Source organism: Athalia rosae, chromosome 1 (assembly GCF_917208135.1).
Source record: "Athalia rosae chromosome 1, iyAthRosa1.1, whole genome shotgun sequence".
Classification (NCBI taxonomy): Eukaryota; Metazoa; Arthropoda; class Insecta; order Hymenoptera; family Athaliidae; genus Athalia; species Athalia rosae.
Window position 1 is genome coordinate 24,415,868 of NC_064026.1, and position 24,215 is coordinate 24,440,082.

General features: G+C 44.7%; 1 protein-coding gene across 2 annotated transcripts; it reads left to right on the forward strand.

Moving 5' to 3' along the window:
• Positions 1-405: 405 nt before the first annotated feature.
• LOC105690922 (cytochrome P450 306a1) lies at positions 406-23,716 on the forward strand. 2 transcript variants are annotated; one of them, XM_048648727.1, is made up of 7 exons: positions 406-607; positions 21,805-21,953; positions 22,054-22,259; positions 22,547-22,829; positions 22,901-23,053; positions 23,116-23,290; positions 23,380-23,716. In XM_048648727.1, exons 1-7 carry the CDS (start codon positions 547-549, stop codon positions 23,556-23,558), a joined length of 1,206 nt encoding a protein of 401 aa, XP_048504684.1. In that variant the 5' UTR covers positions 406-546; the 3' UTR covers positions 23,559-23,716. The 2 variants fall into 2 exon arrangements, with proteins under 2 accessions (XP_048504684.1, XP_012264503.3); XM_012409080.3 differs by lacking the exon at positions 406-607 and adding an exon at positions 11,556-12,613.
• Positions 23,717-24,215: the final 499 nt, after the last annotated feature.

Here is a 24,215-nt window from a genome sequence, read left to right on the forward strand (position 1 = left end):
ATATTATCACACAGTACCAATCCTGCCCATTTGCATATTCTCTTATTTTTTCAATTTTCTACAATGAAATTCCTATACGACTTCGCGTTCCCAGCTGTGCAGTTTCCTGGAATCACGATCACGTGGATAGACGAGAATCTCCCCATTTTTTTTTTTCTCCTTTTCTTCTCTTTGACTTCTTCAATCTTGCTTTCCTCCTCCTTTTGCTCTGTTTTTTCCTCCTCTTCTTTTTCTGTACGCTCTGTATTCCGGTACAAGGCGACGCGCGGGTCTGCAGCCGATAGCTCTGGATCAAACCGGAGATGCCGTTAGAACAGCTGATCGACCAGACGGTGTTACTTTTATATACATAGGTATATACGCGTATCTGTAATTCCGTGTAAAACGTAATATACTCACGATTAGTTGCAATCGTAGGACAAAAATCTTAATCGGTCCGCCGCACCTGCAGGAAAATATATCGACCAACTTGTTATCCAATTGACCAAAGAATTTATAGCTACGTGATATGGATAGTTTGAAAATTTTCAAGGGTTCTTTTTCCGGATGGTTACAGGTGAGGTTTCGCTAGGCGATCTGCGGATATGTGATCCGGGGTATACTTACGGTAGGTAACGGAGGAGTGCGAGGAGGAGGAGGAGGAGACACGAGGCGAAAACCCTGCGAGGATCAAAGACCGCGAAAACAATCGGGGGGGCCGTTAGCCGTTAGCCGAGAATCGAGAACGACCCGGGAGACACGGCTGGGGGTGGGGCGGTGGGAGGGGGGAGGAGGGTAGGGGGGGAGTCGCGGTGAGCGCAACTGTGCAACTGGGCAACTTGGACGCCCCGGTCATGCACCTGTGATAGTGAAAGTGTTCTCGTCCTCGTCTCCCACCTTTTCTTCTTCTTCAGCCGCCATATCCTCCCGTTCCTACCACTTCTCCTCCTTCGCTTTTGACTCTTCTTCTTCTCTCACATTTCCCTCTCCTACTCTTCTTCGGCGAGTGAACCTCTTCCTTCGCCACATACCGATCCCGAAGGTGCCTCTTCTTTCGTACGCGCGAAATCCGCGCCGGTTTCTGGCGCCGGATAATCGGTAAACATTTCGTACGCTGCAACTTATTTTTTTCTCATTGTCTCATCGCGAAGCCGATCTCTGACAAATAGAATCAATCGATCGCATTCATGAGTGGGAATCGTTAGAACAGTTGAACCGTTTGAATAAAAAACGTGGATTATACGCGAACCTCTGTAACATTGCTGCCTTGCGAAATCATTATAGCTACTTCTAAGATTATTATACATCTGAGACGTGATACCTTCTAATGTGAACTGGGACGATCGATCGGTCGGTCGGTCGGTCGGTCGATCGGTCGGTCGATCGATCGGCGTTCGATCGATCCTCGTCGCTTCGCTAATTTTATAACGAAGTATTGGCTCAATCGGATCATCTCCGATTCGCACGTATAACGATTGATATATTGTTACGCAACCGTGTCAAAATACTCATTATAGTACAGTATACATTAATTCGCGAAGTTTTATGTGATACGATCAAATGTTACTTCGCCGCGATCACGATTCTAAATACAATATGTATAATACGTCTCTGTAACGTGATTCCAACTCGTGTAGATACGGCAATTTGTGCACCTACCTACAGGATATCTTCTAATATATTATAACGGTACAAATTGCGAATGATGTTCGAATTGATGATTCTTAACGAGGTCAAAGTTCATGAAAGTTAACGTGCAGCTGGACGCGTGATCGAGGATAGTATATTGTCTCTGTTTTTCTTCATAGAGTTCGAACTATTTTTGTAAAAATGACAAAGCCTAATATACGTTGCATATTTCGATAATTATTTTGTATGCGATGTAACTTTTATGGGCCCGTCAAACTTGTCTGAAAATCTATACCTTTGACGAGCTACACTTGTGGAATGTATGCGAATGAATATACGATATCGATTCGTACGTTGATTAATTTCGGCATTTATAAACGTGATTGGCATTTGTGCCTCGGGAAATATTTGCATCTCACGGGCATGTATACCGCGGCGCGCTTGGTAATATTCGTGTTTTGTTGCCCGTTGGGTTTTGCTTCATTATTAATTATCATAAATTGAAATTAGAAATTTTCGTTAATAGACAATATTGCGAGGTGCGCATGTTGATGAGCCGGGAAAGCTTTGCGGACGAACTTTCGAGTGCGTTGACCGCTCCGCGACAGAACTCTGTTCATTTATTTCTGCTATAGAGTGACCCAAACGCCTTTTAAAATAAACGCGAATCGTTGGATCGCTGAGCGAATTGATCCACGAATAAATTTCAACCCCGCATTCAACGATACTTACGTCGCTGGAGCGAACACCCGCGTGACACGCATCCCTTTTGTTCATCGAAAAATTCGTATAGGTACGTACTACCTATACCGCGATATATATACAATATATATGCCAAATTTTTATATAGCCACGCGGCGCGTAACAGCTGGAAAGAGCGAAGCTATAACGCGTAGGGGAAAAACCTGACCGGGTCCGGTTTTCGAGGGAACCAGATTTATTCGAATTTCTCTTCACGCCGCCTCACAAAAAAAAAAAAAAAAAAATTAAAAATAAAATAAAATAACCAGCGTGAATAAAAATGATTTCGTCGAGCCGATTGCAACCCGCTTATTATTGTTATTCCCACCCAACTCCATTGAAGCAGCTGTAAACCGAAAATAATTACTTAAACCATTCGTCATGCATCGAATGTATATCGAACCGAAATGATAAAAACGAAAATAAGAACAAAAAAATTAAAAAAAAAAAAAAAGAACGGACGAAACACCGAATGAACTTTACAGTCCATTCGCCTTTCGAATCTTCTTGACCTAGGCTTATAATCTGCGCCCGCGTCTGCTGCAGGATGTATCTACGTTTCCAAAATGAATGAACGAAGAAAGTTGATCTTCTCCTAGGTCGGCCGTCTTTATGGCGATAAATACATAATTGATACGTCTGACAAAATTCCGCTACAATACATGCTAAAACTCAGAGCTACCGATGCAGCTACACAATAACGTATTATTCGCTCGAAAGATACGTATCGAGTTAACTGTTGATTTTTTTCTCATTTTTTCACTTTTTCAGGTGGATCTTTTTTACGGTCTCCGCAGTCACCGCGCGCCTGCATAAAGTTTACAAATCCTCTACTTGGGTCATCGACCCGTACGAACGCCATTCGGATACGACTCCGTTCTTTATATTCCCGAGAGGCGAGAGAACCGCGAAATGCGCGAACACCTTTTCCAAAAAATTATGTACGCACACATATTATCCCTGCTGCGGGTTTTCGGAGCGAAGAAATCTCTCTAAATTAAATCCAGGCAAATACACATCAAGTCGAATCGTTTGAGACGTACCATTATACATATAGATTACGCACGTCAACTCGACCCGATACTAACCCTCACCATATCCTTTTTATTTTACCTATTTCGATAGTTATTCTAAACGTGTATCGAGACATTGAATGACGCGCGGTCTTTCCTCCGGTCCTCTGACAACGGTAGAAGAAGGTCATTTGACTCAAACTTCATTCCCTTCCAAACCGATGTAACTCTTTACTGATTTCGAAAGAGAATTTTCAGCAGCCGTACCGTGAATAATGGTGAAAATCGCCTATGGTCGAGTTTATACACCAGTGAAACGCCCCATGTGCGCACATTCAACACGGTGGGGTAGGCCCGGGTCGAAATTCGCTAACCGGGACGTCGTCGCTGTAAAATTATCATACAATGAAATTGTACTCCATAGGTATAAACTGCCTGCGACGTCATGCGCGATGATTTATCCGCGGTCTCATAGCGATTAGGTATGCGTGCGATGGAAAACGGTTAATTCGCTTCGATTTGTCTCCCCCACATTGTTACGACGACGAATACTTATTTCTCAGCCGCGGTGTCCGCGGTACGTAGCGCTCGCCGATATTTGGCAATAATTCGCGCGCGATCTCTACCACGTGACACGTTAGAGCGGCGATCACTTTGAGACCGTGCGCGTTCCGCAAACGTGTCTTTTTGTACCGTTACGCAGCGTTATAATACCGGATGGCGGCTGATCACGGCCGGTCCGGACGGTTGCTATTCGAGAATCGGTACGTCGGCTCTACGTTTCTCCGTTTTTCGACGATTGTCGCACCTAATTCCAGTCCCCGTCGATACCGCTCGCGTATAGCCCATACGAATATCCTGCTAATGTTGCGGTAAAATATTTACTATATTTACTATATATATATATACTAGATACCCTATTTTCGAACGATTTTTTCACTCGGAATTAGGTATTTATTTATAACGTACGCTATAATTAGATTCACCTACTAATTCATTCCGTTTTTTTTTTTCTTCCGAACATTCGCACGGTATAATCTACATTTATGTGTACACATCCATCCATACATGTATATATGTGTAATAACCGAGCGACTCGTATGGGACGTGGCAATTCGAAGATAGAAAAACACCCTAATTCCAAGAACCATGTCGCGAACATCTCGGTGCAACAACCATTTACCAAAGCTCGCGGTCAGTGTCACTCTCGTTGTATCAACGTTTGAATTAGAACTATTATACATGCGCTACCCATTTGTAAGAGAACGTCGAACAATGAATGAATCGAATGAATTATCTCGACTCACCTGTGCCTTATAGTTAACGCTCTATCATAAAATGTCCGATATTGGCAATTTTTTTCGTCAGTTTGCAAAACAGAATTGGCGCATATGTAGAAATCTTTAGCCAATTCGTATATTATACGTGAGAAGATATGTGCAGAGAATAGTATATAATGGCGTAACCGAGTAAATAAATAAACAGCAAATGTATCTATACACCTGTTTATAATAACTCGTACATAATTGCATACATATATATATATATATATATGTATAAATGAATAAGAGTGTTGTGCAGGAGTCAATAAACCAATCAAAGTCTATTTTAAGGAACACCGTCCCGCCGCCCAGCTGCGGAGTATATACATATATTATATACCTATATGTATACAAACAGGAATATACCTGGACGTACGTTCGCGTATATAAGTCTATAAAAAATATACAGCGACGTTTTATTAAACGAGATGTGAAAAATGGGGGGGTTGCGGACCGGCGGCGGGACGAGGAGGAGGGGGAGGGGGGACGGGGGCGCAGATTCGGTTGCCACTCCTGGATCTGAACGCGCGATCGCGAGACGTCCGCGGATGCCAAAGAGCGGCGACAGGGCGTCGACCGCAACTTTCTCTCCTTATGCTAATATATATATATGGTTAATATATACCTTACTCTAGTGTTTGCACGCTGACGATTTCATGTACATATATTGTGTATGTGCCCGTCTATATATATTTTTATGTTTCATTACCTTACATAGTTACCTAAGGCATACGGTGCAGGCCGTAAGGTGCAATGTAAACGGACGATTCGAACTCAACCGCGTGCTAATTCACGAGTCACTACACGATTCTTCTTTCTTTTTTGTGTTTTTTTTTCTTTTTTTTTCCTCTTCTGGTTCAGCTATAACTGCTCTTTTGGGTTATAAAATGGCGCGGGCGTATCAACGAGATGTAAAAAAATCGATTTGATTTGATTTATTCAAGCTTGACGCGATGTAATCGAGTACAGTGTAGGAGAGTTGAAAATTTCAGGGGAGTTAAAACAGAGGAAAAAGAAAACGAGAATTAACGTGCATTTGCATACGTTATGCTTATTTTGAAAGAAGATAGAAAAAAAAAAAAAAAAAAAAACAGTGTCGCACGAAACGGGAGGTGGAAACGGCCGCGTGGTTCCTTGCGGATCGTGTCTTATCGTCATTGCGTGATTTCTTTTTTTTTATCCATTTGTTGTTGTTTTTTCTTTGTTTTTCTTCTTTTTTTTTTTTTTTTCTTTTGCTCTCTGCGAGCTGCAAGTCCATGGAATTGGAGAATATATAGGCAATATCGCGTATCACGGGGATCCTAGATGGGTATACTCGTTATAAAGGTATAATATTATCTTCTTCTTCAGCGAAGAATGTGCAGTGCATCGTATGTGGTGTATAACGATTATAATGATCATTATTATGACGAGAGGTAGATACTTATTTATGCGGTTATACGCGACAAAGAAGACGACACGTTGAAAGTTTGAATGAAACTTTGAAAGCGCGTATACGTCATTCGCGATCGTATGTTAACAATAATTATATGAGATTTGATAACGAGAACAATGACTTTGTTTGACTCGCTATATATTATATTTGGACCGGTAATCCTTGACCTGTAAAATGAAACCGCACGTACGTTCCTGCGGATCATGCGATTCTGAAGACGGACTTTTTCGTCGCGTTCCATTATGTCGCGAAGAAAAATCAAACGCGAAAAATGAAAAGAGAAGGAATGAAAACCTTCTTTTTTTACTTCTTCTTCTTCTTCTTTCTCCCATGTACATACGTTTCAATTGGAGAATAACACGGTTCGTTCAAATTACAACGGAAATATTCATTCGTTATACTGCGTTCGGAGAAAAGAAAAGAACCAAGGTAATAAACTTATTAATTTATTTAACGAGAACAAAGTGCAGCGATAATGAAGTATCCTGAAACCATTATCCACATGCCGAAACGTTGGTCGTTGGAGACTACTCGTTTCGAAGAAAAGGGGAAAAAGAGAAGATGGAAAGAAATATTCACGAATCGTTCGAATGGGACCAATGTAACGATCTCTATACGGAGATCGGTGGACCAATAATATCACCATTGGTTTTCTCGATAGCCTCAAGTTGGCGCACCTTCGCCGCGTTTCCAGCGTTAATAATTGTTATCATTACGCTCCGTTTATCGGCATATAGTACGGAATACAGGTAATAATATCGATATGGCCAGGTGTTTCGCTATTGCGGATGTAAATCTTTTCTAAATATATGTAGGCATACAGAAGAGACGGTGGGTCTGCACCAGTCTGGTATGTATCTCGTATCTCATGGCACATAGGGAGGTCAAAGACCCGGGGGACCGCGACGCCTTATAACTACTAGTTTTATGTACCATCTACTTACGTGCGTGCACACCTACCGACATAACTTCCACGTATGCGAAATATGCATAATTTATATCCAATGTAATGGGGATATGAGAAAATATCGCTTCGCAAAATAGTTACACGACTGCAGATGCGGTGGAGAATATTATCGAGCTAGTAAATTGATCGGTGATCGACGGTCGCGGTCGAAAATCTAGGTCGACATCCTTTGTTGCCGTCCGTTGTCCCCTACGGTGTGTCGAGTATTGTCGGCAAATTAAGATCACGTTCCCAGTCACGGTCCCGATTCCATCGTCGTTCGACGCGGACCAATGATTCCCGATATATTCGGTTCCGAGGAAAGTCCGGCTGAGCCACGGGCGATCGACGACGACTCGTCGAAGCGATCGTCTTCCTACGCGTTACGACGTGCGTCGATATCGTTGTATCGAGCGTGGATCGTCGAGAGCGCACTCGACCGTCGTAATGGGTAATACTCCGGTGTACGACTCCACGTATACCTAATTGAAATTAAAAAGCGATTAGAAATGCCGCATCAACCACCCGTGAGGCATTTCTCATCCTCTACCGAGTGCCGCGGGGCACGCGATCTGGGTCAGCAGCGTCGGCTCTGTTTCGGTGACGTCATACTACACGGGACAACTCGATGTGGTAGGTATGTACTGCGATGTGCGAGTACGTTGTGCCTTTACGAGCGCGCTCGAACGCACATTACAGGGGGGTTGACTCGGTAAAAATCGGTGATGGAAAATCAGAGAGATTGCGATAAAATGTATGAGCGTATAAGATACGCGGAGATGGATCGAAGCATATCGCCGATTGTGAGTGCGCACCGATACATTTCACGTATATCGTCGACGTTTCGCGAGTATGTACATCGATCCCCCTCGGGTCCGACGCATCCGCAGGAGGACTCGGGGATCAGCGGCCGCTGGACGGGGTTCGTTATTCTCTCGACGATTCGCAACTCGGCAAAAAGTCGCCGATCCTCTTGCCCGCAACGATAATCGCAGGTAGACCGCCCGCGTCCCTCGCGCTACGGTGAAGATCGCGAGAAAAAAAGTCCGTTCCATTGAACCCGAGGAGCGAAGCGGTCGTCCTTACATTTTGATAAAAATAATTCCATTGGCTCAGGCTCGGATCCGTGGCCGATTCGCGGAACGGGAACCGGGAATCGCTCGGGGAAGCGAGTCCGCGGCTCGTGTTTCCGTTGGGACGGACCGCCGGAATTCGGTTTCCCCCGATGTCTCGCGTCGGGGTAGAGATGTCGTCCTTCGTCGTCGGTCATCGGTTCGTTCGACATCTTCATCGGGGCGGGCGGAACGTAGCGATATCGCGACGATATCTCGGCTGTTCGCGCCTCGGTGCGTCGACCGGGTTTCGGCGAGGTGATCAGCCGCCGGTCGGAGACATCGACCCCTCGGTAGCGCGCGGAGTCCGCTCGTTGGCACCGCGTGGTTCGTTCTCTTCGGTGGCATACCTGCGGAGACTCCCCGTATCGTCGAGTCGCACCGAGCCAACCGATTTAAGAAAGGAGCCTCTCCCCCCTGGTACCGCTGCAGGCCGGTGCTTACCGCCGATCGGCGGACGTCGCCGGGCGCCATGGCCGACTTAAAGCCGGCGAGTGACCTTTGTCGGTCGTTGCACGTCGCCTCGCTCCCGAACCCCCGTCAACCCGCGCCTATATATCGACGAAAACCGCCAACCGTCGCGCGTCGCGCCCGCAGGATCGAAGGTGCGGGGCGTCGAGGACGCCCGCCGTAGGTACGGCACCTCGGCGATACGCCGGAACTTTCGCCCCTGCAGCGCGCGTACGCGCGCGTCTCCATTGTTCCTTTTTCTTCTCTCATTTTTGATGTGGATTTTCATTTTGTTGTTTCCGTTTCTCGATTGCGAAAAAATGTCGTCGTTCATTCGGATTTATTCGGTGCATCGTCTGCCGATGGCCGTGGAGGAAAACGTCGCTTTCAAGGATAATTTATTAATCTCGTCGATCGCGTTCCGCCCGATTTCACCGCGCGCACACACGTTGCACACACATCCACGTTCCGTCTCGTTTGTATTCCTACGTACGCGTAAATATATATATATATATATACATATACACCCGAGTAGGTATAGGTATAGCAGGAAAATCGGATATCGCATTTTGTTCGCGACGTTAGATATGCATCGGTATAACTTATTCGCAGTCATTGCACTCGACTAACTCGAAGGTAATCGAGACGTAGCCGCTGCATACCTCGTTGCGTCACTTGAATTCCGATAAGGAGGAGTACACGTATATACGTACATAAACGCTACTTCTCGATCGTCGCGAAATAATCACAGCACTCGTCTACCGTACGCTCTCCTACGCATACCACATCGGCAAATCGTAGAAGGATGCGGTTAACGTCTTTTTTCTTCGATTATTATTCGGCCGCCGAAACGTACGACGATATAATTGCGACGATCGAGCGCCAGACTTTCGGACGCTTCCATAATACACATCTGTAGCGTGTATGCGTAGGTACGCCTATGTATCACCTATGTATACAATATACATACGCACGGCATTCGCGCGCAAAGATCGCTCGTCGAGCGGAGGCGGCTGCCGAAGAGAATGCCGGTGCTAACCAAGTTGAACGGACTCTGGTCTGCGAAAACTGGCACAACCGTCGGACGAAGAGTTTACGGCATTTCTGCAGCACCGCCGGCAGGAGGCTCGGCTTTGATAACCTTTGATATCCGCTGGGACTCATCGGGGGATACGCGGTAGGGGAGGTCTCCGTGCCGGTAACTTTTAACGGCGACGACCTCCTCGGTATCCCGGTGATTCTCACGGATTCCAAAAGCGGATCGTACAACTCGATTATCCTTGGTTACGCACCCCGACGGGAGGCCCCCAGAGATTCCCTAACTGCCGCCGACCACGTATCGTTCGTTTCTCCTCGATATCGTCGGATCTACATCTGAATACCGCACGATTCTAATGCCAGAATTCAACTCACCCGATCCAGTCCCCCTGAAAAACATCCATTAGCATCCGGGCGACGACGCCATTTTCTATGTTTATATTATTCGCGACTCGCCGCCCACTTTACGCGTATGCTCTAAACTCGGAGAATTCAGTTCCTTTTTTTCTCTACTCTTTTTCGCAGCAGAATAAAGAACGACGATTTAACTCGGACGATGTCGCGCCTGTACGGAGCGAAACGGACATTAACTGTACGGCGGCATCGGGATCGAATAAAAGGGCCGACGTATGAAATTGAGCGAACGACGACGGTCCGCAATGAATGGCGGTGTGCGAATAAATTGCGTAACGATTGAACGACCGTGCCGAGCAAAGTTGTTAACAAGTCCGCGCCCGCGTGTCACGAGAAGACGTAACTGGAGTTGAATGGCTCTGCACGCGAAAGTGTTCGATGTAAGTTCGCTTACGTACCAGTAGCGGCGTACGTATGTCGGTAGATTCGTTACCAAGTCTCCCGCTACAACAACAACACGTAACGAGCTCGCCGACAATATACGAGCGAACGGTTCGAAAAGGGACTGCGATGCTGCGATTTCGCGCATAGATCGCCAATAATAAGAGCAGATCGTTGCAAATTTCCAATTCCATCCGATCGGTCCCAAAGCTCCTCGCGGATGACAAATGAATTGGGTTTCCCCGGGTTCCGTTGGCAAGATACACAACGCTGAAGCAACAAGAGACGCGCGTACATAGACGGTAGGCGCGTGTATACGCGCGATGGGGACGCGCGTACCTGGAGGTGTCCGTCCATCTCTGGACACGAGGCTACTCGGAGGTATATACTCTCACTTTCACGGACGCGCGCGGGACGTTGCACTCTGCAGCCGACGGACGCTCTTCGCGATCGTCGGAATTAATTGCCGACTACGTACCCCCGCCTACGATTCTCGGCGGCGGAACGAGCTCGATCCTCGCCCCCTCCGTTCGTCGAAAGATTCGATCGGGTCACCCCGTGACGGAGACGCGAGGGGGACGGAAAAATAGAGTAAGAAAAATGCGTGGCGAAGGAATGCACGCGCTGGGGTTAAACGTGAAACGGACAAATAAACGAACGGATGATAAGTTTACCTCTCGAGGATCGGCTCGAGCGATTCCACGGATTATCATACCTGGGAATCATCGTGTGTTTATACTGTACGCACATGTGTGTGTACTACCCGTGTATGATGTTTGTGAGAAATTACGCCGGTTGAATAGCCGCGTTGTCTTCGCTCGACGTTCCGAATTCTACGCTCTCGATATACATATTTACTCTACATACAACATATGTATACAAGTACAAGGTGCGCTCGCTCCGTGGCATTGAAAGAAAAATTTGTTTCGCGCTGACGATTTCTGTGCTACGGATGTATTTATCAACATGGGGGAATCTCGGCTGGCGCGGGTCAAGGAGATCACGCGGGGTAGATAATCCGATCGGTTTCGAATATGGAATCAGGAATTTGTTAGTCAAAGTACCGAACGGACGGCTTCAAATGGACTCGCGTGTCACGAATCTACGCATTTCACGTTCGACTGTCCCCGGTAAACGGTGAGGAAGCTCGAGTGCGGTATTTTCATTCGAAAATGACGTCCGTTTGAAAACGGCGCGCCGGAACCGGGCTTCAGGACCCGTCGACACTCCGTCGCGGGAATAGCGAACGCCGACGAGCTCGTCGTCCGTGACATCCGGCTGCTACTCCGTATTTCGTCGCAGTGCTGACCGTGCGCGTATACACGTTGACGAAATCGTATTCGGAGTCCTCGGTCCGACAACAGCTCCGATATCGCGAGGCAGCCGTGTATCGTTCGAGGGAATAATATACGTTCGTTCGTCGTCGTACCGCGAGTAGCAGCGGTCGTTCGGTTCGTCGGGACTCCGGGATCGCACCGAGGAGAAGAAACAAAGCAGGAGACGACGACCGATCGGTCGGGCATCGGCGGACGGAGGAAGAACCGCCATTGTTCTTTGTGCGAATCCTGGATCTGCCGGAGGTTCGTTTTTAAAAAGGCGAACCAGTTTTTCCCCGCGCCCGTACGATCCCTGCGGCGACGCGCCGGCATCTAGTGTTATTTCAACAAATCACCGTGACGCTGAATTTCAGAATCTATTTCCCGTATCGTAATTAAATCGTTTGTTTACATTCACGCTACGGCTACACCGTCGCGAGAACCTCCGGTCAAAATCATTTCTCTCAACGGTCGATATCGCAACGCGGCCGTCGGACGGCGAGATGTCTTCTTACGCGGAGTTCGTTATCGGGATTTGCGTTACCCTCGGATTCTGTTTGTTCGTATTTTTGACGAATCGTAAGCAGGGTCGCAGGCTGCCGCCGGGTCCGCGGGGAGTCCCGATCCTCGGCTTTTTACCCTGGATAAAACCAGACGCACCTCACGAAACTCTCACCGGACTCGTGCGAAAATACGGACCGGTGTGTGGCCTGAAATTGGGATCCCTCTACACGGTTCTCGTCGCCGATCATCGTCTCGTCTCTCAGGCACTCGGGAGGAGCGAACTTTCCGGGAGAGCACCTCTTTACGTGACCCACGGGATAATGCAAGGATACGGTGAGCTATTCTTCTCGACCATCGAGCTGCGAATGAGAACGGGCGAAGACAATGAAAGGGCAGCCGTCCGCGCGTCGGATGATCTAACGGTTTTCAGCGGTCGAAACGTCCGAATCTGGCCGGCCACGCAACCGACTAACCTACTAAATATATACGTACGTCCGCAGCCTCGCCGCTGTGATCTACTCGGATGTATTCGCGAGCGATTCGCACGAGGTTCGACCACCACGTTCGCGTTACGAGAAAGAAAAAAAAGAAGCAAAAACATCGTTGCGGAGGATAAAGATATGCCACGTTTCTCCGAATCCCCCAATTAGCCGTGGAGAGAATTTCGAAAATCAGCCTCGCCTTCTTTGTTTCGAAGATGCGATATATTACCTATAGATATATTGCCGTCAAAGTTCTTCGACCGCCGAATAATATATTCATTCCCATATCAGCGTCCTTCGAGTATTTTTCTTGCTTTCGATCAACCTGCGCGGTGCATCGGGTGATTCCTGAAAAGACTCTCTTTTTTTTCTTTTTTTTTTTTTTTTTTTTTTTTTTTTTCTTTCTCTCCTCAAATCGGAAGTCTTTGGAATTGGGTGTGAAATTTGCGGTGGGCATCTGTAGTATAGGTGGATACGCGTAATGAGAAACTTTTCATTATCGAAGAATCGAGCGAATAATAATGATCAGTGGCCAACGGCGTTTCCCACCACCGTATCTCGCTCCCCTCCGAGTAGCTCGAAACGGCTTCCCTCTTCCCGACGACCGTCTTTTGTAAGGTGTCCTTTCACCACTCGCGACGCCGGCGAGGGATTCAAGCCACGCCCTTTCGGAACTGTCCCTGAAGAAGCCGTCCCGCGACACACGATACCGCACAGCGCAGCACGTTGCGATGTTTGTATATGGGATTGTACCATCTGCCGAGGCGCGGGATCGCCGGTTCCCGTATATCTATATCGAATATCAGTAGTCGCGGTCCCGCTAAGCTCGTACGCTTCGCGCCCGACGAACCTCGGGCGTTACTACTCGCCGGCCGACCCGACTCCCGACACTCCACTGCGCGACGCTCCCCAATGCTGCCGCTACGCCCGACCGAATGACGTACGGGGGTCTCTAAGCCCATCCATCCACATTCGCTTACTTTCCTCTTTTTTTCATTCATCTTTCGGTCAACCTGGTCTGTACGACGCGCCGCTTCCTCGTTCAATTTCCGATCGGAAAGACTCGCTCTTCGCTACCGTCGATTTTGCTATCGGAGAAAGCAGAGAGGAAAAAAAAAAAAAAAAAAAAAAAAAAAAGAAACATGGAAAACTCTACCGCCGTTCATTGATCTATTTTTTTTATTTCTGTTGCTCCGTATCCGCGGAATTCGCGATCGACTCGATATCGTTGGGGCGATGTGCGAGATTGGAATTATAGGTGTCCCGCAAAAATTCGAATCAAACGACAAACGACGTTACCTGCACGATTACGCGTTTGTTTTACAATCCAATAGAAAATTGCGTTACATGAACGGGTCCGACACAACTATGTAAAACCGGGTGCGGATCGTTGAATACATTAACGATACGCGCGGGTTATGTCGATGAAACGGCGCGTGTGTGAAAAAATCAATAATCCATCCATCTAGTAGGTATACACACAGAAATTAATCATTTAGGTATTTAAACGTTCGTAGAACTTGGACGTGCCGCAGACGATCAATGTATATATATATATATATTTTATAATTAAGGTATACGTGTATACGGGCGAGAATGTGGCGCGCGCGTGCGGAATACGAGTCATCGAACAGAAACGATTTAATAGCGTTACCTGTAGTCGCGGCAGCAGTATAATGAGATAATTCTAGTTTTCATCAATAAGACGTCGTATTCTTTATTGTTCAATCGTCGAATCGAAATAGGGTCATCGCGGGTGTGTGCCTTGTAACAACGTAACGTATACCCGAGGCTAAATTTATACGCAGGTACTGTATGTGAAATTTACGAAAGTGAAAACTATTCGGGACCGCGCCGAGGGTTTTCTGACTTCCGAGAAGGTTCAAATTTTCAAACGGAAATACCACGCGTTCTTTCGAACCCGAATACAAACGTCCCGGTTCTGGGACCTTCGCGGATACATATATATATATATATATATTCCTGTATCCCCGCGCCTCTTTTTACAATTTATTTTTTTTTTAACAGGCCTTTATGTGCACGAGTGACTCTGTATCGCGGCGCGGCGGCGGCGGCGGCGGCGGCGGATCGTAGCGGGCAACCGTGTCTGAATTGGTATCTTATATACACCTAATACGAAAGTGAGAGTAGCATTGAACCTGGGATACGTCATCCGAAACAGCATTTTTATCGCACGTCGCCCGTTCCCGTCTAGACGGACGAAAATCTAATAGCTAATTCCCTATTCATTACCTCCATATAAAACATTCGTGTATCGTAATAAGCATACGGTGCAAATAAATGCAATGCCATTTGTACCAATGTCAATTGTATACATCCGATACCGATCTATTCCGTTTCGTTCGACGCGCGATTATTCGCGGATTATGTTCTATACGTGTAATGGGGTATTGCATGTCATTTTCTCTCCCATCTCTTGTTCCACTTTGCCGGATACTTCCTCGTGTCGCTGTACGTCGTGCGTACGTCCGAAACTTGGTTCCCGAACACGGAACAATCCATCCTTCCTCGGTCTTTCATTTATTTTCTTTTGTCTCACCCCTTTCTTTCGATTTCAACCGTTTGTTCGAAGGTCGTTCCGAAATTCTCCTCGCGGTAAAATAATGTTCGGAGTCGCGCTCCGTTGACATCACGATATGGCGCAGAGATAGTATTTGGGTAGCTGAGAAAAATTGAACGAAATCAAAAAAATATCGTCAACAATAAAAAGTCGCATCCTCATATTCACAATTACCACGTGACTATTGAAACAATAATATTCAGGTATGTAATCGTCTTTTTTTTTTTCTCCATTCAATGGAATTTTACTCGATTCTGCATCCGCATAACAAGTAGAACGCTATACTTGTACGTCGAGAGATAAATAAGAAAATCAGTCATACGACATACACGCACAACGCGTGCCGATTACCGCAATTATTATGTGGGTGGCGGATAAAGAAGAAAATCATTTTCATAATCATTTATCGATCGATTCGCATTGCCTACATTTCACAGGTATACGTATAAAGTAAAAAAAAAAAACTGAAAATTGTCATTCACTTGAGATCATATCGTATCGTTTGCACGTATACACGTGTGCTACGTGGATATCAATAGTTTGGGCAATAATAAATGAGATATAGTGAAATTTTTCACGTGTGTGTGAAATATTTCTTCTACATATATTTACACATGTGAAGCACATACACGTATGAATCAACCGAGACGATACGTACGGGAGATGCCACTACAAGAGCTGATATGTATAAGCCGCAGCCGTGGCGATTACGTTAAACCGAAGGCGATTGCGCAAGGCATTCTGGGTTCGAGGACGGTCATACTATCAACTCGATATTATACCTATATCTCTGAATAATTAAATGGGTCTGTATCGGCGGTGAACTGTAATTTATAGCGGATATTGAAATTTAATTTACGGAATTTCTGGACAATAGTTTATCGCTACATATGCACGACATTTATTCAATCCTGTTCTTCTTCATTCACCATCTCTTTTTCCAATGATTTCTATATTTGAATATACATCGATGAAATTATATCATACGAATAATTGTTTCACCGCATCGCCGAAATATGAGTACATATTTATTCGAAATCACATAGCTGTGCGTACCTACCCGCCGCGTATTTGCTAATGTGTTTTTTTTTTTTTTTTTGCTTTTTTTTCAATGTTTTTTTCATACGTGTTCGAAAGGCGGGAGTAGGGGAGGGGCAGGGAGGACATTTAAATGTCTTTGACTAAAAACTTGGAGAAGAAATATTTATTTTGCTACCGATATAACGGCGGCTGTTCACCTCTGGAATTATACTTTACGTACACGATACGACGATGACGATGACGCTTGGTATTTTAAAGGCGTGAAAAAGGGCCGATATGATAATATATTGTACAGGTATGTGTGTACCTATGGTTTTATACATACCTACGTACATACCTGTATGTATGTGAGAAAACATGCGATACGCATAAATATTTACGTTTATACATTGCGAAAACAGACCTTGAATTCGGTTGGTGCTCCCTATCGAGCTGTGAGGTATTTATCGTGTCATATATATATATATATATATATGTATATGTATAAGTATATATATATATATGTATTAAGTTTATATGGCTTAGATGCGATATACATACGTGTACATATATTTATGTGTACTAACATCAGATGCCGATGCCGATGACGATGATGATGCTGCTTTGATATCCGAGCGCTTCATCTTCTCACCTCTGATAGAATTATCGATAAACCGCGCGTTGCGTATACCATAAACATAATGATATAATTATCCGGGCTATTCAAATTTTTACCATTTGAAAAATGGTAAAAATTAAAAACCAAATAACCAGCAGTAACGATTTGCGAAGACGATTGGTATTCGAATACACCTTCTCAGAATATCGCTCGGGACAGAATCGCGCGATTTTTCGAAACGTGAAAATGACGTCGCGACGATTTCGAATCAAGGCGCACCGCGATCATCGTATCTCCGAACTCGACGGGGCGTGACACGTGGTTCGAATACATATTCCGCAAGGTTTGTCCTGATAAAGAATTGCATCTCGATTACGTCGCGATAAAATTTTCGCAGTTGCCACGCGTCCTGAAAACAAGATAGAAAAAATAAACCGAGGGAGGAAGACGTGTGCAGCAGGCTGTACGCTTTCAAGGACTTTTTTCAACAGGACGACCCTGATAGCCGCTGTCTGGTCATCCTGACATTTAACGATGTACGTAACATCGTCGCGAGCCACAAGATATACACTTAAAAATCCAACACGCGATCATATTCCGAGGATAATTGTAAACTTCCTAGGTGTATACGGATGGGTTATACGTACGCGAGGTACCGTGTACAAATATCCGTCGGGTAATTAACGAATTCACACCGCGGTACAGAGTAACGATACACGTAGATATATAACAAACGATAATAGGTAGGGACGTTGTCTGATGGTGTGAAAATCGGGGCGCCTGATAATCGTGCAGCTTTTCATCCGAAGTACTCCTACTTTCGTCAAACGACGGATCACGCGCCTATTCAACTATCTATTGCATTGAAATCTCCGCGGAGGAAAACCCCGAGTGATCTTCTCGTCGAGTACATCGTATGCATAGCAAATTCATTCAACATTCATTTAACGAAAATATTTTTATTTTTATGCTGGTAATTGCTCGGTTCGGCTGTTTTACCTTCAAATCCGATCAAATTAAGGTTATTGACTATCTTCACTAGCGGGGTAGAGTTGAGAGAAGTGATGTATTTTGCTAATGTTTTCAAATATGTATAATCATTCTCATCGTCTGGTAGAATCATTGTTAGTATATCCCCAATAAGGCTGAGATTTAATGGCACCACCCACCTCGCGTAGAGGCCTCGCTAACCTTTTTTGTATCTGTGATTTTTAGTACCCAGATCGTAGACTCATCGGATATTTGGTGAGGCGATGATTCGGGGGAAGGACGTGAATGCGTGAGTGATGGATTGTATGGTCATGAGGACAATTCGAATAATGTAGACTTGAACGAATCTACTGCGGAAGTCACTCGTCGTACGTTTAGTCGTATACCTATACGTAAAATTAACATTAATAACGTGGTTATTATTATTTGGAAAATTCATATTTCGCGAACTAAGATCTTCCCGCATCTTATTACTTGGGAATTCAACCTAATTTTGTACGTATTGTGCGTCTGTAAAATTTGATCAAGATGGGGGGGGGGATATTCGGAAGTCTTACCTCGTTCTGCCCCTCCTTCTCCTATGCATATGTATTTGCATCATATTACGTATAACTATACATAAATTCTATTGATGCAATCGTCAGCGATAACGTATGTATACCCATATACGTCGTCCGCGGGATTTTGCCGAGATATTCTAAATGCCTGTACCTACACCTACGTATACTGTACCAAGGTATACATATATGCATTGACGTGTGTATGTATAACCTGTACGTTAGGTACAGTTAGACGATCACATGGTGCTCGGGGAATCCACTTCCTTACATCTCTTATTTTATTACAAATATCTACACGTGTATTATTATGTATACCTGTATGCAATATCACTTATGTATATATCTGAATCGTAACTGACCTTCCACGGATCCATAATTAGTCGCGGGCGGGAAGTATCTCTTTTATTTTTTCACTCGTTTATTCGTGTATCTAATTTACCTTTTTTTTTTTTTTTTTTTTTCCCTTTCCTTTCCTTTTCTTCACGGTACCATAGACGGGAGATTCGGTCCCCGCTGCTTCCAAAATTATTATTGCATCAGATACTTTGTGCATACAACGTACGGCTCGGAGGGTGTCTTTTATCACGTTGAACACGCGGTTGGTATAGGTAAATGCAAGAGTAATTGAGATATGCATTTATATTGCAGTAATAATTGCGACTATATTGCAATATTCACGATACGGTTGGTTATCGTCGATCTAATATTGTAATTACGATTTTCTATTGATTTATTTTCATCATTCCCACGTGTCCACGTGTCTGAAAACCATGGCTACAATGTACCGACGCAAGGACTGCGGAAGACTGGAATTTTTCCTTATCACATCGCGCGCTAAATAGTCTCCATTTTATTTCATGCATCTCCCTTTCGTGGACGAGAATTTTAAATCCGTTCGAAAAATCGATCCGATCGATCAACCTTTTTCGTCCAGACACAATTATGTAGCGAGGATAGCTTTACGTCGCACCTTCGAAGCTTCGGCGGGAAACGTGTCACCGTCGTCGTAGTCGTCGTCATTGTGTCGTCTGCTTTATTTGACGGTAATGATATTCCCGCGCACCGTATGCCGCTTATTACAGTCTGCGAATGTCACGGACGGAATGTTGGCTAAAAATCATGGTTTTTGTTTTCCGCGTGCGCATATATACTGTAACTGCGGTACTTTTTTCAATTTCGATCCTTCTTTGCCTTTTTCTTATTCTTTTCCGCAACGAGTCTTGCAACGCCGCTTGCCGATTGACTTCTAAACGCACAACGTCTGCGGCCTTGGAAATCGCGCGGTCGTTAAGATCAGTGATCCGACGAATAATTTACCGTCTAGCTGCTGCTACCGCTGCATATAATTCTTCGCTATTATATGTACGTACAATACTGCAATACGTGTACCCACTTCCCCCTTTTACTTTTTCCTTTTTAAGCTGCAGCAGACGACCGAACGGTCACGTCTATAGGTGATCGTGTTATTTACGATGCCATTGTAACAGTCGCGTACACCTACGCACACGTACACGGTTATATTGTTGTTAAATTTGAAACACCGAGTGATCATTTCGTTTCGTTTCGCGTCGTTTTATTTTTGTTCTTTGCCGCCGCTTGCAGTCGGGCGAAGACAATGATTTCTCATTCCGTTGCATAACAATGTAACCCTATAAAGACGCGACGCGCGATCTACGCGCTCGATACAGCCGGCTCCCCAAGGTGATATTGAGAATAAATGCACAAATTGTTCCACTATACGGAGGAGGAGAATTAAGATGCCGATGATCGTCTATCGGTGATTGTCGCCAAGACCCGCGGGTATTTACCTTGAAGTATTTATTCATATATGCAGAGATTATATATTATAATATAATCTAAACGTTCTACATTAATATGGATTTGCTGCAACCGCGTCGGGTTGTGGGAAAAAATAACAAACAAAATAAAACAATAATCATAAGCTGCCCATTTTTTTATAGGAATTTAATCGCTGTACTCGGAAATTTGGTCAATTTGCGGGAAATTTCACCTGCGAGTTAAAATAGGGAAAAAAAGTCAAAAAGTACAACCGTACATACGTCATCGTTGTCATTCTTCTCACCTTTGATTTGAGTTCGTGAATCTCGCTACAGTAAATTATCTCCTGGTGAAGATATAAGTCGGTTTTTTTGCTTTTTCTCATGTCTCTCACGTCAGTCTCCTCGATCGGTGTATACAATTTTGAAAGATCTTAATTTCTGCCACCGATACACAGATACGTATGTAAGCGGCTGAATTGTAAAATTTTCGTTATTATAGGATCAAACCGGCTAGTGCCGGTGCGTGCGTTATATCCGATGCATTGTCATGTTGTTTATCGGTTGCCGCGGCTCATCAGCTGATGCGCGATGTGCAGGTTATTTTTATTCCAGGTTCGATAATTCCGCGCGCTAAAGCATTCAGCAGTCTCCGAGCGCATCTAGCTCAAGGCGATATGAAAAAAAGAAGAAAGAAAGAATGGGACAAAAAAATAAAACTCCCGACCGGCTAGTGTTCGTTGACCATACAAAAATCAATGTCAAAGAGAACGCCACCGAATGACCAAATTACTGCACACCGCGCTGCAACGTATATTGTTCGCAGACCGCTTACATCTGCAAATGACTTTATAATTTATTCAATTATCTCGTGATTATCACAGATCTAATCTCGTGTTGCGGCTCGTACGAATGCAGAGAATACGCCTCGTTTTGTACGATGTGTGTGGAAAATTAATTTTCCATCGCTAGAATTGCAATACTTGTATACGATCTGATTCGATGGCGATTGTCTCTTTTTCCCCTCTTTCTTTTTCTCCAATGACGCGTGAAGTTACAACCAGCGTTAATTTATTTTAATGAGGATAATTTAACCGAGAATCAATTTACTTTTATTTATAACAAGTAATTTGAACGCTGCGTAATTTACTCCCACAGCGCATCGCGCACGGTTGAAGGATACGATATCCGAGATGATATCGTTGTACAAGTTTTTTCGCCAATGAGCAGCTTTCTGCATTCGATTGTCTCGGTAGGTCATTCTTTGGAACAAGTTTTGCCGTCTGGCCAGCTGCTGCATCGGGCTCGAAATAAAAAAGCAAAAGGCAGCGCATATACGTGCGAGTGCTTTTTCAATCTAACAATGATGATAGGATAATTGACTTGACTTTGAGAATACGCTTATCGCCGCGACGCATCCGCGCTATGATTGTATTTTCCTAAATAGATCCGCGCGTGCACGGATATATGATTGTTATTGTTATTTTTTCTAAGGGTTGATTTGCGCCGAGGGAGATTTGTGGCGAGAACAGCGCCGTTTCGCCGTCGGATGTCTCAGAAATCTTGGAATGGTTAAACTTGGGATCAAGAAGAAAATAAAAATGGAGACCAGGTTGCAAACCGCTGTCGACGAAAGCATCGCGGTAATCGAGTCGATCCTACCTGTTGTTACTCGCGTTTTAAATTCCTCAACTTCGTAGTTGCGTCATATCAATTTTTTACTCTCTTTCATCGTCTGCACAGAAACTACTGACGCGTTCGAACGACGGGGTCGGCGTCGATCCCCATCACACCTTGCTCCATTGCATGGGAAACGTAATGAATTCGATAGTTTTCGGCAAGGTATTCGAAGAGGACGATAAAACTTGGAAATGGCTACAAAGTCTTCAAGAGGACGGTGTAAAACACATAGGAATAGCGGGGCCGCTAAATTTTCTCCCTTTTCTCAGGTGAATTAAACGTAGACGTTACAATTGTAATTCGTTAAAAGTCGTTGCAAACTAAATAAATCATGAGATAAACATATAGATCTATATTTAAAACGGCGAGGGTAAAAATAGAAAATTTATAGTGCCACTTGAGAACTCGCGACGCGAGGCGACGCTTATCATTTCTTTGGCATCCAGTTAATATTTTCGCAAATTTCGTATTCCCGTGCACAATCCATATGTACGAACGGTACATGGGACGTAAAAATTGTCGGCACGCACCTCGCGTCCGTTTTTATCATCCGCAGATGGCTTCCGCGGTACAAAAAAATGATGCGTTTTCTCATCGAGGGAAAAGTAAAAACCCACGAAATCTACGCGGGGATGAGTCGCGAGGATAACACGGAATGCGTGCTGTCAGCGTTCGATGAGGAAGTCGAGAGAAGACGAGAGAATGGCGAACCGAATGGCCACTTTGATCAACCGCAAAAAATGCACCTACTAGCTGATCTTTTCGGTGCAGGAACCGACACCACTCTCACAACTCTTCGGTGGCTGCTGCTCTTTCTGGCCGTCCACCCGCAGGAACAGGTGAACAACGGTACGTCGCGAGAACGTTTAGCAGTCTCGATAATATTTCCGTTTCCCCCATTTTATCGCAGAAAAATATCCACGACGAGATAACGACGGTTTTGAAAGGCAAGACGATAGAACTCGAGGACAGAAAAGTCCTGCCCTATTTGGAGGCCGCGATTGCGGAAACTCAGAGAATCCGGAGCGTCGTTCCAATCGGGATACCCCATGGAGCTCTCGAGGTTTGAATGAGGAATAAAATATTTATTCTTTTTCCGGGAATAAATGAGGATTTGTTCCGCAGGACTCCGAAATCGGCGGCTACCTCATCCCAAAGGGTTCGATGGTCGTCCCGTTGCAATGGGCAATTCACATGGATCCAGAGTATTGGGAAAATCCAGACGACTTCAAGCCTAGCAGATTCATATCAAAAGATGGAAGCTTCGCGAAACGGGACAATTTCCTCCCCTTTCAGAGCGGTAAATACAATCGATCTACGCCGCAAATATATCATCTTCCCGCGGACGGATCGTTTCCAAATCCATTTTTAACATCTTTTGTTATACAGGTAAGAGGGTATGTCTTGGAATAGAACTCGCTGGGATGATGCTATTCATTTTTGCCGGTCGTATTCTTCAAGATTGTAAAATCTCCTTGCCTCCCGATGTTACCGTGGAATTATCCGGAGACTGCGGTATCACTTTAACGCCGAAACCCCACAGGCTGATATTTACCCCAAGGCATTGATTTTTCCATTTTATCATTCATTTCACTTTCTCTTTTTTGTTCCGTTTATGCATTGCTTAAAAATCAATAATCGCATACTTAGCGATCCCTATTTAAGTATATATATTTATACGGTGTATAGAATTTTCGTTGAGCAAAAATATATTTATATACATATACGTCTCGTTCTATGCCGTTTACATACATATATACATATATCAGAACTTGCCAATAAGTATAATGTTGCGACATTTTACCTGCAAAACTGCTGGCCTTGGGCTCCGCGGGTGGGCACCGAAATTCATATGTACACATATATAATACATAAATATACACCTATAAGCCCTGGGTAATATACATATCATATAGCGGCGGTGGACTGTGTTCGACTTCTCTCCTCGGTTCTCGATCGCGCGTCTCACCTAGTGCCGAAATTGACGACATTCCGGTTGAAAAAAGTCCGACAAAATCAAAGAAAGAGGGAAAGAAAGTAGAAAAACATGGAGGTGAGAGTTCTTTTTTGTTTGTTCCATCACTCCGTGATTTTGATGTACTTATTCATACCGCATAGCCAATCATCGGGTTTGCACAGCTGACCGCCAAAATTTCACCGATGATATTGCGCGGAACGTCGCTGCGGCCAATATTGAACTTGCCGGTGAAAATCGGTTGCCGTCT

What these genes read in the sequence shown, in the direction of transcription:
- LOC105690922 (XM_012409080.3), top strand. Translation starts at nt 12,280, where the DNA reads ATGTCTTCTTACGCGGAGTTCGTTATCGGGATTTGCGTTACCCTCGGA. An exon ending in CCGTCCACCCGCAGGAACAG is followed by an intron (nt 22,830 to 22,900) that starts GTGAACAACGGT and finishes ATTTTATCGCAG; the next exon opens with AAAAATATCCACGACGAGAT. An exon ending in TACCCCATGGAGCTCTCGAG is followed by an intron (nt 23,054 to 23,115) that starts GTTTGAATGAGG and finishes TTTGTTCCGCAG; the next exon opens with GACTCCGAAATCGGCGGCTA.